Source organism: Hyaena hyaena, unplaced genomic scaffold, assembly GCF_003009895.1.
Source record: "Hyaena hyaena isolate Hyena2069 unplaced genomic scaffold, ASM300989v1 scaffold_173, whole genome shotgun sequence".
Lineage (NCBI taxonomy): Eukaryota > Metazoa > Chordata > Mammalia > Carnivora > Hyaenidae > Hyaena > Hyaena hyaena.
In genome coordinates this window covers 1,352,479-1,367,539 of record NW_024080805.1, presented here as the reverse complement: position 1 = coordinate 1,367,539, position 15,061 = coordinate 1,352,479, and the positions used below count along the sequence as shown (strand labels likewise).

The 15,061-nt window shown below is 35.6% G+C and overlaps 1 protein-coding gene across 7 annotated transcripts in view; it reads right to left on the bottom strand.

Moving 5' to 3' along the window:
- The window catches only part of USP34 (ubiquitin specific peptidase 34), a 252,168-nt gene that overhangs the window by 4,868 nt on the left and 232,239 nt on the right, over positions 1–15,061 (bottom strand). For 6 of the 7 annotated variants that reach the window (XM_039240318.1, XM_039240314.1, XM_039240315.1 and 3 more), the window contains 7 exons: positions 13,738–13,816; positions 12,075–12,201; positions 11,135–11,242; positions 9,976–10,080; positions 9,735–9,859; positions 8,628–8,751; positions 446–525 (listed from right to left, as the gene is read on the bottom strand). In XM_039240318.1, coding sequence (XP_039096249.1) covers positions 446–525; positions 8,628–8,751; positions 9,735–9,859; positions 9,976–10,080; positions 11,135–11,242; positions 12,075–12,201; positions 13,738–13,816 — 748 coding nt within the window. The remainder of the gene's footprint in view (positions 1–445; positions 526–8,627; positions 8,752–9,734; positions 9,860–9,975; positions 10,081–11,134; positions 11,243–12,074; positions 12,202–13,737; positions 13,817–15,061) is intronic. The other variant, XM_039240319.1, reaches the window with a different exon arrangement.

Below are 15,061 nucleotides of genomic sequence, written 5' to 3'. Positions count from 1 at the left end.
GTAAGGGGTAAAGGACAGACTGCTGAAATGGTTTCTACTAGAGTTTTGACAAGGGTGGAGGGGAGAAAGATGGATGAGGGAAGCGAGGGAGAAGCAAGAAATGGCATAGGCCTTCTTCCCCCAAAACACCTCCCTGTTTTGGACTTTTACCACAACTATTTATATTGACCTATAAATGACAAATTCCATAAATATGGAATACCATAATTATAAATACCATATTTGAAATATCCTGTGATACAAATCTACTGAAGTAAAAAAACCTTACAGGGCAAGTTGATGCCCAATACTTAATAGCTATTATTTCCATTAATCATATTTTATCTACCAAGATTCTAAAACCTCCCCAATTTCTGGCTAGTGCTCAACCCATTGTTCCTAAAATTACTGACCAAATGGTGAGATGAGATGAAAGACCAAATCATCTAAAACTCATTTTCTTTACCTGAGTCTGGCATAGCTCAGTCCAAAGTTTGGGGAACAGTGCAAGATGAAGTGGCAAACCTTCATAGGCAACTAGGACACCTAATATTTGAAAAGAAATCAGAATAGGTTATAATTATAAATTATACTATTGAGGTATTCAACTTTGTAGGTACAATTCTATAGGTATTTCTAGTCATAACTATGAGTATTTTCTATGTTTTAGAAATCTATAGAATACCTATAAAGGGGAAGAATTCATTCCAATGCTTTAACCAGTGAAATAATTCAGAATGCAGTATACTCTGACTGAATTTAGTCATATTCCACACCTCATTCCCAACAGGACATGAGGTAACTTAAACCAATTTGCTTTTAAAGTATTAGAGCCTATCTGAGACAATTTAATAAGGGTTATTGCAAGTGGTTCCAAAGCTTTCTTAGACTAAGGTACCACCGTTCATGTTAGATAATTTTCACGGACTAGCTATAAGCTGGAAGGGAGAGAGGTGCAAGGTCAAAAAGAGAATCAGGAGAATTAGAAAACATACTGGTCCTTCCTCTTTTACCTTGTTTCCCGAAAACACGGCGAATTATACTGGATTTACTGCTCTTGAGTCTAACAGCTTCTAGTCTTCTCTCCAAGCTCTTTTGGGTGGACCATACTTAGCTGTATGTCAGTGTTCTATCTGGAACCTCTATTAAATAGTTTTAACCTTTCCTCTTTCTCACTATTAGAAATGTCAAGTATATCTTTAAGAAATGTGCTCCCCTGCCCTCCTACTTCTCAAAGCACAACTATAAGTAAATTTCCCATCCTCCACACTCTCACTCAAAGCAAAAATACAATAATGGAGGGGAAATATAATAATAATAAAAGTTATCCTCTCCAAGAAATAATTACGGGTTAGACCTGAAGTCAGCAAACTTTTAATGTAAAGGGCCAAATAGTAAATACTTTAGTCTTTGCAGCCAAATGATCCCTGTTGTTAACTACTCAACTCCACAGAAGGAGTGTGAAAGCAGCCAGACAACACTAGATGAATGGATGTGGCTCTCTGACAATAAAATTTTATACAGAGAACACTGAAATTTGAATCACATGTAATTTTCATGTGTCACAAAAATATTGAGAATAACCTAGGTTTTTTTTAATGTAAAAACTCTTAGTGTGCAGGTATGGTTACTGGTTATACAAAAATGTCAGAAGGCAGACTATTATTATTTGCCAACCTCTGGGTTGGACCAAGGATTCAAGAAAATCGTAAGAGAAGAAAATCAGATCACTCATCCAATTTAGTCATCCAAGGATGCTAAGATTCCCTTTTGTGGGTAAGTCTATTTTCCTGTTAAGATTAATCCCTATGTAGAGAAATCCCCAGGGAAAACTGTTATCTTTCTCTTTTATCCTAACCTAATCTGGTTGGGGCTGGAGGTATTCACCCACTCTAAGATCACAATACACATGACCAAACAATGGTATGGCATCAAAACTGCTGGGTATAGGTAAGAGTTTCTATGCTCCCATCCTCGTGCATCATCATTACCCATAAAAGTAGAGCAAAGATTGGCAAACTCTGGCCTACAGGCCAAATCTGGTCCACCACTTATCTTTGTATGGCCATGTGAACTAAGACGGGCTTTTGTATTTTTAAAGGACTGCAAAAGGAACAGTGAAACAAAGAGTACGTGATGCAGATCATACATATGACCAACAACGTACACCCTTTGCAGTGTCCCAACCCCCAGGGGCTGCCCTGACCTAAACCCTCCCAGGGGAAAGTAGACTGTACATTACAATTTAAGTTTCTCTAGTTTTTATTCTTTTTGCTCAATTATTCCTCAAAATTATTCTTTATTTCTGTTTTCCATAACTACCAAAAAGCCAGCACTACCACACAACAAACAAAAACTATGGAAGTCTTCTATAATCTAAGATCGCTTCCACTGTTTCAAAAGCATTTTTTTTTTTTAATCATTTCCCCTTTTATCAATAACGAAATCAGGCTCAGACAAACTATGTAATCTGCTCAGGTTCATCTAAAAAACCAGGGAGCAAAACATGTACCCCAGGCAGATAGGATTCTGAAGCCTGTAATCTTTTCAATAATCAAGTGTTTCCCCAAACTTCAGTCATTCGTATCATTTTCCTGAGTGTTTTCAAATCTGTCCATCACCTATATGGTTTACTTAACACTATTCTTTAGATTCACTTAAGAAGGCTAATACTACATTAGTCTTAGGCAACAGAACATTTAAGAAGTCATAAATTTAGTATACTAGTTATATATTTTCGTAACAGAGTAAGATCCATACCTGTTTATGAATATAAAATTATTTTCCCTGAACCACCTTGTACACTACACTGTGTGTACCATGGTGAGCTAATGAAACCTCTTTCACAGCCCTACCTATTTCCTCTCTGAGCTGCATTCCTTTGGAAGGAGGGCCATCCCTACAGAGCAACAAAGTATCACTTTCTAGCATTTTCACAAAGCACTGAAGATCAGGGACATCTTGGTTCTATAACTCAAGGTAGAGGTCAATGCTGTCCTACACCACAGATTCTTCCAATATGTTCTGGGGTGCCTTACTTACTGGGTACAAAGCACAGGGAGATGCAGTCAAGGCACAAGTCCAAGCCATGTTTCAGGAATCAGGATAGGCAGCCTAAGACATTGGGTTCTGCCCACCTCTTTATCCTGTGAGTTCAGGCATCCTCAATGGGTCCTTACCCCACCCCACTACTAAACAATAATCAAAAACCATTCCAAATATCTTTTCCTCATTAGTAACACTTTATACTGTAGAAGCTACTAGGTGGGTTATTAAAAATCTTTTAAAAACTGCTTTTGTAGGTAAAGTGGTAATTCAGATGGTTGCTTTGAAGATGAAGTATTTTATATGTATATTTACTAGTTAGGGTCTCTCCTATCTGAATTCTTTGTCTAGTTTTCTGTAGGAGTGTTTAGCCTGTCCAAGCATTATCCATGGGAAGTGGTAGCCAATGTATGAAAACCCACAATTAATAATCCACTACAGGCCTGAATCATCAAGACATCTTAGCCTGAGAATATCGCACATCTGATTCTTCTGATTCTCCTTGTTCTCACTCATATCCATTAAGCAGCCTGCTGCTATTTATTCGGCTTCGGATGTTGGTTACTAGAAAAAAATCTGCTGGCCCTACCAAAAAAATATTCAGATCCCTGTGACAGTTCTTCCTCTTTGTGAATTAACAAACTGGTAATCAACTGCTAAATTATCTATTTATTAAGTGCAATTACTAATATTAGCCTGAGATAAATGAATTTGCCCTTGGTAGCCTAGCAGAAGCTGCCCTCTGATCTGCAATGAATAACTAGTATATTCATTAACCCTATGAAGTCTTTTGGGGAAGCTAACTAGTTGTCAGTAGCATCGTGACATCAAAAAAGGTAAAGCACGAACCACAGCTGTGCTTTTGATAATCTGAATTTCTAATCTGTTTACTTTTACCAACTATACTAATTTTTTAATTCTAGAGATTTTGAAGATTTTAGATTTTTAGGTATATATCATGTTACTTGCAAAATTTCCTTTTATTATTTACTTTCATTTACTGAGGCATTAAGAAAATCGTCAAAAGCAATGTTAAATAATAAAGGTGATAGATTCTTGTTTTATCTCTGAAAATGAAATTTAGTTATAAATCTAGGAATTTGTCATTTAAGTTTACTTGAGCATCTCACTGTTAATTTTGTGTGTCAACTCTGGTAACTTAAAAAAAAAATATTGGGAGTACCAGTTCCCTGCCGTCCCCTATTTAAAAGTAGGCTTTCATGGCCAGTGTGGTGCCAGGCAGGGCTTGAACTCATGACCCTGAGATCTAGACCTGAGCTGAGATCAAGAATCAGACACTTGGGGCACCTGGGTGGCTCAGTCAGTGAGCATCCGACTTCAGCTCAGGTCATGACCTCAAGGTTCATGAGTTCAAGCCCCACATAGGGCTCTGTGCTGACAGCTTGGAGCCTGGAACCTGCTTCAGATTCTGTGTCTCCCTTTCTCTCTGCCCCTCCCCCTCCTGCACTCTGTGTCTCTCAAAAATAAAATAAATAAACATTAAAAAAAAAAAAATCAGATACTTAACTGACTGAGCCAGCCAGGCGCTCCTACTATACTACTTTTTAAAAATTTTGTCCTCTCCAGCCCAAAACAAATGATCACTGCAAATGATTTCAAACTTACAGACATTTATTTAACCCAGACACTGAAAGCAACCAATAATTTTATCCTTACACTGTTAGGAGTATAAACCTCTAGGTTTGGGTTTTTTAAGAAAACATGTACTAAGTGATGTTTCCTATTGTTGTAAGACTGTGTCACATTCTGCATACTGTTTTCCAGTTTGCTTTTTTCCATGTAATCTAAGATCATTTCCTATCTTTTTAAAGGCCATAAAATACAGATGAACTTTTAAAAACTATACAATAAACTACAGGTTTACTTAACTAAATTCTTATTGCTGGATATTTGGGTTGTTTCCAGTTTTTATCCAGTACAAACTGAGTGAAAATAACCATCCTATGTATGCCGGTGTACACTTAGCTGTGGTACTGCAGGATCAAGGGCCATGAACAATCTAAAGTGATAATGCTTATATGCCTCCCTCAAACTGACTTCGTTAAAACACCTCTTCTTTCCCCATACTGTTTAATTATGCATACCATCCAAAGTTTATCTCATAGTTGGAAGAAAAAAACAAAAAAGAAAAAAGAAATCATGATTTGTTAAGGCAGAAAAACCCTCATAGGGTTACAAAACATTCCTTGTTTTGTATGTGTGAAGAAGTTGCCTGTTGATGTCCTTTTACTTACTTAACATCCTTTCCTATCTTACTGAATCCTAAAAATTCTTTGTATATTGCCAATACTAACCACTTATCTGTTAAGAATGCAAATATTTTCCCCATTAGTTATATTTTAATCAATGGCATTTTTCAACATGTAGTAATTTCAATTTTTACATTGTCAAAGATTTTATTTTATTGTTTATGGGTTCTGTGTCCTGCTGAACATCGTCTTTCAAATCTCAAGGTGCTAACCACATGATTCCATGTTTTTTTTTTAATATTATGACTTTATTTTTCACAATTTAACCTTTAATCCTCCTGTAATCTAAGTGCAAGGAGTGAACGATACTAAATTTCCATCCTTTCTCTCCCTAAATAGCTAAGTGATTCTCTTAATACCATACAATCTCCACAAATCTGATAGATCATTGTCTCCAAACCCCCATGTATTCTTATATTTTTATTTGGAGTGGTTTTTCCACTGCCTGTGCATGTTTTTCTGCCCATGTATTTCCAGATCTGCATCACACAGCTTTAAACATTATACTTTACTTTTATGTAAGAAAGAAGAAAAAATTAACCCATGTTTTCTGTTTTTATGCAAAAAAAAGATTAACATTTAATAAAAGTGGGGGATAGGTCTGTGAGTGATACTGTGATATGTACCTCTTGCTATTTTGAATTATACATTATGTGTGTGTATTAAATCTTAAAAATAAAATTAAAAATTACGATCTTTTGTAACTATTTTAAAAATCAATAGTGCCAGTCCTTATTACTATTCTTTTTAGAATTTTTGGATCAATTCCACGACTTTTAAATATCAAAGTATCGTAATTTCAGACACAGTTACTTCCATGGCAGTCAGTAGCTTTGTTCGCTCTCCTAAAACTCTCCCCCACTTCTGTCTCCCCAGCCCCATGGCTGACCACGTTCACTTCAAAAGCACTCCAACCTTTACTGGTTTGCATCTGCAACTCTAATATACAATTAATTATCACATAATCCCAACAAATCTTAAAATCTGCTTAGTTACCCACGTGAGAATTACCACAAAGACTTTTCCTCAAAACTGGAAGCGACTTGCAATCAGCATAGGTACTGAGACAATACCACCTGAGGTCCTGATATTCTGGCACTTAGAGCATCTAACCTCAAGACTCAAATGATTAAGGACATAACCAGTTTAAATTTGTCCTTTCCTTGTTGCCAAATATAATTTTTTGAAGAAATTATACACCTAAGAACTCCTTATCAACTGCCTGCTCCCTGTTACAGTCATTAATGTGGGCTTTGTTTTCTCAAGCTCTTTCGTAGGTGCCTCTTCCTAGAAATAATCATTTCAACTGAAAGTAGGAGTTAACTTGAAACACTGGGATGTCCTCTTGCCATTCAGATGAGGCATAAGGAAAGCAGTGCTTTTACTTCATATCCAAAATAATGTCTCATTTTCCGCATTAAGAGATAACCATGATTTCCAGGGAAGATGGCAGAGTAAGAGGATCCTAATAAAAATACATAAATGAATTAACTAATTTTAAAAAAGGTACAACTTCCTCAGTTTGTGAAAGCTTTGGTTTCTATCAATAGAGCCACCAACCACATGTGGCTAAGTTCGGTTAAAATTAAATGAAATGAAAATTCAGTTCCTTAAATCACATTGCAAGTTCTCAACACTCACATATGCCTTGTATATCATAATGTGGACGATGATGCATTTGGGAGAATATTTCCATCCTCCTACAAAATTCCATAGAATAGTGCTTACATAGAAAACTAACCACTAGGAGGCAGCATCAACAGTGCTTCATGGGTATAAAAGAGATGGGAGTATAAAATATGAAAGTTGATTCAGCTAACGTCGATGGCTAAGTGTATGTCCTCCTTTCCCTCTCTCCGTCTCTCCTCCATGTTTATTTTCCCTGAAATAGTGTATTTGTATTGATGAGGGAATACAGTCCCAAAGAGGGTAGAACATTCACTATTTGATCACAGCTGTTCAAGCAGCTAAAATAGTTCCTCACATAACTTTTGGAATAAATCATGTGAACGCAATTACCAAGAACTTTTCTTAAGGTCAGCATTTTAATAAGTCCCCCTTCTTATCTGGAAGCAAGACTGTGTTACTAGAATTCCTGGACATTTTCTCATACTTGATCACTGCCACTGCTAGGTTTCAGTTTTTTACCAAGTGCCATGACTGAACTGTGTAATCATGAAATGGCCAATCTGATCATATGCCCCCAACCCCATAGTCCCCACTTGGCACTGCAGCCACATATATATAAAACCAGCTAATGAGAACAGGTGGAAGAACAATCTTTCAAATCTGAAGACACTCTAATCACTTACCAATAAGATGGATTTTCTGAAGAGGAATTATCCCTGACAGCTGTTACCACTTCCTTCTTCTCAGATCATGAAACCTAAGGTATGTTCACGTCTTTTGCCCTACTTATAGTGGATCAAAACATTTTCCATAGAAGGAAGGGGATGTGATTGAGAAGCCGCACGATGGGGAGTTCTAGAGTGTGACAATATTCTGTTTCTTGACCTGGATGATGGTTCCATGAGCATTTCACTTCCTATGCTCTGACACAAAACTAGAGAACACTGGGAGAGGATCCTGGGCCATCTGTAAAGAAGTAAGACTCACAGGCCACACAGACCCTGGGAACTCTGGAGGTCCTGAGAGAGGGACATATCTGCTAAAGACTTTTCAGCTAGAAAAAGTCACCCAAAGGAAACAATTCTCTTACAGGTCTCAGGCACATCCTTGAATAATTTGAGTTTTTTCCCCTTTTATAATTCACTGATGGTTTTGTTTACTATTTCTCATATCTTCCTTTTCAAATTTCCTTTCTTCTCACTCATCTCTCTGTTTCATAAGACTTACCTCCTAATTTACTCATATATGCACCTCTGCTTCACCCTGGCAAGCCCACTCAGTTTGCTCTCGGCATTGCCAGCTCCAAAGCACAGCTGGCACTATAGATCTCATCTTATCCTCAAGATCAGGGCTGGGAAAGTCCACTTCTCTAAGCCTGCCTCCCTAAGCAGAGTAGGTTTTGGTTTTTGTTTTTAAATGCTGCTGGGCAGATGGAGGAGGACTTGGGCTTCTATGTTCAAAAGTGATCAGCCCTACTCCACACTCCTTTATAGGCCAGCTGAAACTCTGGGCAGAACTATTCAATGGAAACCAGTAAGTTGGTGTTTTCTTAATAAAAATAAAAATGTTCCCAAGAATAATTAATATTTTTAAACAGTCACTTTAAAAAAGAAAAAAAGATAGTCTCATTTTGGTCTCCCCTTCCTGAGTGGCTAGGGGCTTAAAATAATTCAGTGGAATTTACTGCTCATCTTTTATACTTACTCAGCTTAACTAATGTTTCAGTAAATTTTTCACAGTTGATTGCAACTCGGCATAATAGATGGATGAATTGATGATAAGAAAAGAAGTAGTCTAGCAGCATACGATCATAAACGTCATCTTTGCCCTGAAGGTTAAAGATGATAAAATGGTTGCACTTAAATTGTATAATAAATTAAAGAGCATATTTTGTGCAAATGTAATAAGTTTAACTAAAAAGTTGATTAAATATTTAAATTCTATAAGAACCTAGTTTTAAATTCCAAGTTTCTAGTAATGTTAAGATCTTAACTGTCACAAGTTTATTTTCAGTGTGCAAATGCTATCAATTAAAATTACCCATTATTTCTATATACTTTAATAAAGTAAAATTACTGTAGGATTTTAAAATGTGACACTTTAGTTCCACAGACATCATCAAGAAGAGTTGAGTTAAATTTGATTTTTGAAATAAATTTCAAATGATTTCTGTAATGGTTACTACAATGTTAATTATTTTTAATATTTTATAAGAACTTAAGTATATTTAAGATCCAAAGATGGTGGGCAAGGGGGAATGTGAATGAAGTGGGGTGAAGACAGATAAAGGGAAAAATTGTTTAAAATAATCTTGAAACTGAGATAAATTATCCTCTGTTCAATGTTCTCTATAATTTAAAATTAGCATTATTTTAGAATACAAATTAGAAGAGAAGAATCAGACTATGAATGATAATAAATCTATCAGTGGTATTAGGCTTAGGTCAAAGGATTAGGTAAAGGGCAGTAAAAGAAGTCATTGATTATATGGTCAAATTTAAACAATAGTAAATACCTAACTTGACTTTTCAGATTTAGATATATGACCCAGTTATAATTTAGCCTAGTGACAAATAGTACTAAGACTTTCTATTAGGGTATTTTTTTGAGGGAAGAAAAAAACTTATTACTTGTGCTTGTTGTTGATTTTGCAAATACTCAACCAACATTTCAGAGCACTAAAAGGAAAAAATCCAAATGAGTCTAATCTTCTTAGGATCCACAAAATGGTCATTTAATATAACTGCCAGAGGGGAAATTTCAAATTACTGTGTACTACAGAAACATGGTTTTCCTGGCATCCCAACATACCTTACTGGTTTCCACCATTGTGGGCAAGAGGCACATATTGAGTTCAGGGCGCGGAGGCCGAATATTGCTTTTCCCTCCTATTAGCTTGATATTTTCTCGACAAGGGAAATAAGGTCCAAGAGACACTAAGACATTAAAAGTGTACAATAAGAATAAATGGAAAAAATAAATCTCCATGTTTCAGTGTGCAGAAAGATTAAATGCCAACCACATTCAAGTACCGTGCTTGAGGAATACGTACTTGGTATATTACTATGATGATAAGTACAATGGTTGTGTTGTAGAAATGGAACCAGAGTATGAAGAAAGTCATGGGGACTCAAAAGCACAAGTTCCTTGAGGACATCTGAAAATAAAAACACAGTGTGAGTTTAAAGTAAAATTGAAGTATATCTAACCTACTACTTTCAAACTCACAAATCCTGTTAGGGTGACTGGTTGCAGTAAGGCAGGTGGAAAGTTTTAATAGCCTAAAACGGTTTTAGCTCCTGTCACTGGGAGAAATTCTGTCGATGCTCAATCAAATTTGAATCAGCAGAGTTACTAACCACCGTATCATTTAGAAACCAAAGTTTACAACTATTTATTTGTATTTTATTTATCCAAGAGAAGCACCATGGAGAAGTACACTAAGGGAAATATTTAATGCACACTGACGTCATGTCTTCATAAAAATGAACCAAAGTAGCATATTGTAGACAGAGATCCAAGTTTCAAAGTTCTTTGCATCTGAGACATAATCCTTAATCTACTTTTAATGTTTCATGATGCTAGCTGGACTGCTTCTCATCCCCTGCTCACAGAGAAGTAAACCTCGCGATGACAGGCTACTGGCAGCTGGAGGTTACTGAAGTTACAGGCCAGTAATTTCACAGAACATCAGACCAAAAATGATTGCTTATACATGAAAGCCAGTTATTCACATCATTTTGTAAGTGAAAAGAAATGTAAGTGAAGTTTCAGTCCCTAAAGAGGATTTTAAAAAGATAAGATACTCATGAGTCTAAGAATAGCTACTAGGAAATATCTTTAGGCAAAAGAACTGACAGTGAAATAATCACTCCAACTCTTTACAGTATCAGCTCTCCTTTGTAAACATTTGCACGATTCGGCCTTGTTTATATAGGACCAACATTTCAGAGCTGCAAGATCTAGAAATAACCTAAGGTCAAACAAAAAGCCCAGATATATTATGTGACCTGCCTACAATCACAATGCAATCACTGGCATGTTGAAAAATATAACTACATTTTCTAGGACTTGCTGGCCAGTGTGACTTACACATTAAAAAGTACAAATATTTTCTGAACTTTACAGAACTAGTATCACATTTTGCAAAAACTATTCCACAAAAATCTTCCACTAGGTTTTTACACTGGTGTATTTTCCAAGTAACTTACCTATACAGGCATTTCTAAGTTCTGGAGGACTATAGGAATTAAGAAGAGTTAACAGTTTATGGGCAAATTCAATTCGCTCCTGCCACTGGATTAATGCTTGTTTCACATCTGCAATACAAAAGCATACATAAATATGCCACTTGGGTTCAAACTTCCTCACAATTATTTTCTATTATTATCTACAGAATGTTAACACTAAGAAAATCAAATTAATGACATAAACATCTTTGGTGAAAGTGAAATGATTCTTTTCATGAGATAGCTGCTACTGTCAAACCTGTTAGATGGCTGTAAAAAAAAATTTTTTTTAAGTTTATTTGAGAGAGACAGCGACAGCATGACTTGGGGAGGGGCAGAAAGAAAGGGAGACAGAATCTTAAGCAGGCTCTGCACTGTCAGCACAGTGCCTGATGCAGGACTTGATCTCATGAAACTGGGAGATCAAGAGCCAAATGCTTAACCAACTGACCCACCAAGATGCCCCAAACCTGTTTGGTTTCTTAAAGCACACTTTATTGGTGATGAATATGTCCATTTTCTAGAACTTTATATGAAGTTCAGTGTTCACACTGAGGGGCAGATATATATTTTATACTTATTTCTCTTGAAACAAAAAATGGTCTAACCTAAGCCATGGAGGTTTCCAGCTGGAGAATGTTCAAAAAAGACCCATGTTAAAACTGTGCTTGGAAGTATTTTCTAGTCTCCTAAATTTTAACACTTAGAGGATGCCTGCCTATTTTTCAGGTAGGCATAAGGGAATAAACAAGAGCATTCCAGCTTTATATCAGGAGGTCATGATGAATATTTGATGACAGCCAGCATCCTCATCTTTTGTACATCAACTAGAGGTAAAGACAAAAATCTCTGAAGCACGTGGTTTGAAACCATTATTTTCATCTGTAATAGTTAAAAGTAACAAAAACAAGAATGACCAAACCTTTTCTCTGAAGATACGGGCGTGTAGACTTCAAAACTGAAAGGAATATTGACAGAAGTTCTACTAAATCTCCAGTCACATGGCAAGCTGTAGCTTCATGATACATCATGTGCAGAGTGTTGAATGACTACAAGTGATTTAAAAAGATGGAAAATTTCATTTCATTTTTACTTTACTGGGCCACTAAATGGTAGTGCTCACCCTTTATGACAGATGTTTCCAGATTCTGTTTGCACATGTACCCAAAAAAGCAAATGTATTTACTTTCAACCTAAAAGTCAAATTCTCCCAATTCAGCTCTTTTTTAAAATACAAAAACAGTGCTCACCTGCAGAGCTGATATTTTATGCATACATTTTGGTCTGAAAGAGTAATTCGGTTAATCATTTTGTTTGTTTTTGTTTACTCTAAGACGGCAGCCTTAGAGATTATAAAGCAGTAGGCAACAAGACTGAGAAGGATGGGTGACTTCTTTCACTAACTTTCTAGGGCTTCAGAAGGAGACAATGGTGAAATGGTTTGTCGGCTATACTCAAAACAGTATGTCTGAATGAGGTAAAAGAGCTCCAAAAGGTAGAATTCCTTTAATCATACTGGCTTATAAAATCTTTTCATTACAAATCCTTAGTTTTTTTCGTATTTCATTTTACACAAAGGTTTTCTACTAATCCTCTCAAATTGGGTCCCTTTAACCGATATACTATCCATAATTCAAAGTTCAAAATCCATAGTCTAGAATCTGTGGTGGTACATAAACTAAACAAAGTACTTGCGTGGCATTTAACCTGTAAACTATGAGGACAGGAACCATGTCTGTCTTGTTCACTGCTGTATCCCCAGTGTCTAACACAATGCCTGGCATGGATCAGACAAACATATGCTGAATGAAAGAATGAAATTCTCACTACTTTTCACATACCTTCTGTTCTAGCCAAACAAAAATATGTGGCATTTTTCAAATAGGACAATACGTTGTTGCCCCTGTGCTGACCAAGTCATTTATCTAAATACTCTTCCACTTACCTTTACAAATTCAAATTCTTCAAAAGTGCAGTTTCAAAAATGTTGTTTTCCTATTCTGTAACACCATCAACTGAAAAAACTGTCCTAACTCTTATTTCTCATGGTATTCTTGGCATATATTCTTTTGTCTTCTCTCCATTATTAGAGCAAGGGGTAAAATGTATCTCTGTGGCTTTAAAATCATCTCATAGTTGTGGATGTTCAAGAATTGTGTGAAGAACGAACAGGTGATTTTAACCACCTGTAACAGCCTCAATGGCTTCCTCTGATGATGGCAGTATCAGTTTCTTAACTGTCAAATAAGTGAGTTCTTGAGAAATTCTGTCAGTGATTAAATCACACAAATTTCATCTGTTTCTACCCTTACAAATGGAATGAATAAAAAAAAATCTATTTCCAGTAGTTGTTCTAAATACAAAATAAGAAGTATGGAATTGCAATGGACAAAGAAAACAACAACCTAAAAACTGTGACCTTATTATTTTTGGAATATACATTAGCATTTACTGATCTGTATAACCAAAATTTAAAGGCCCATAAGATAGTATAGCATGAATTCTAAATACCCATAAAAAAAAGAAGTCTTGGTGAGAACATTAAAATGAGATACATCTACTGAAGAATGCAATAAAATACTTACCTCAGTCATCAGGATCAACCCTCGATTAAATACAACAAGTAGTCTATCTTCATCAGATTCTAATAGTATTCTGAAGGCACTAGAAGAATACATAAAGTCCAGGTTGAAAACTCTGCATCAGAATGGAAAACTTAGGTGACAAAAAAAATAGAAGTAAACCGTCATTTAGGCTCTCTACTTTTCTACCTACAGGAGAGAGACTGCTATATCTGTTTAGTAATGTAATAAAAGGAGATAATATTAAGTAAGAAACCCTCTAAATAACATGGAGAAAAGTTGCAAGTGCTAGTGGAAGACAGGTATCATGGGAATATTTTTAAAGTTTCACTATAAACAATGTTTATTTTTATAATGGGTTTATCTTCTGGATAATAACAAAATATACTTCTACTATCCAAGCACTTATCAAGCTGGTTCTTGGGAAGAAAGAGAAACCTAAGGGGGAAACATTAAACACACCTTGGCCTTGAAAATAATTTATGTGATAATCTTCAAAAGTAGTTGTATTGCTCCTGTTAACAGGCCTAATTTCATTATTAGGTACTGGAAACTGCTGCTATATATAAGTACAAACAGAATTCCTTCTACTTTAATGTTTTCTTTCCTTTTTCAAAAAAGAATTAAGAAAGCTCAAATTTTTTTTTGGGAAAAAGATTTAAGTAGTAAACCTTGGGAAAGCAAAGTATCTAAAATTAATGCCACCATTTTAAAAGAATTCCTTTAGAGCAAAAGCATAAGTTAATTCATTCTGTGTATTAATAAAGATTCAACTTTGAAAATTTTCTCAAGACAACCTGAAATAACTTTATCTCGGTTAATTAAGCTTAAAATACTACAGTGTTCAAAGAAATACTGCCAAAATGTGTCCAATAAATGACATTCCTTCCAAGTCTTAGATATAAGATACAAAAGCATTTTAAGAAATTAACTTGGACTTTATTTCTACAGTTAAGGAAATTATGTGTCATTTGTTGCAAAATTCCTTTATAGTCATTTAATAACTTCTGTAGCTTTGAGCAATTATAATGATGTTTTGTTATCTGGCTAATTCTTATAGTTAAAAAAGACAGGCAGATCTGGGCCAAACAGAATGAAAAACATTAACAGTAAGACTCATCCAAAGATGGAGAAAGCTATCTTTGGAGGCCTCTAGAATTGAACTATGTGTAAGTCAGGATGAACCATGACAGAGAGGAGGATTCAAGCTTTAGGTTTAAGATTACACATTAAGATTCTGATAAAACACATACGAACACCTCAAAACCAAAACGAAATAAAAGCTGTTCAAAAGTAGCTCGTTAATTTTTAAGAGATAAAGCCTTCC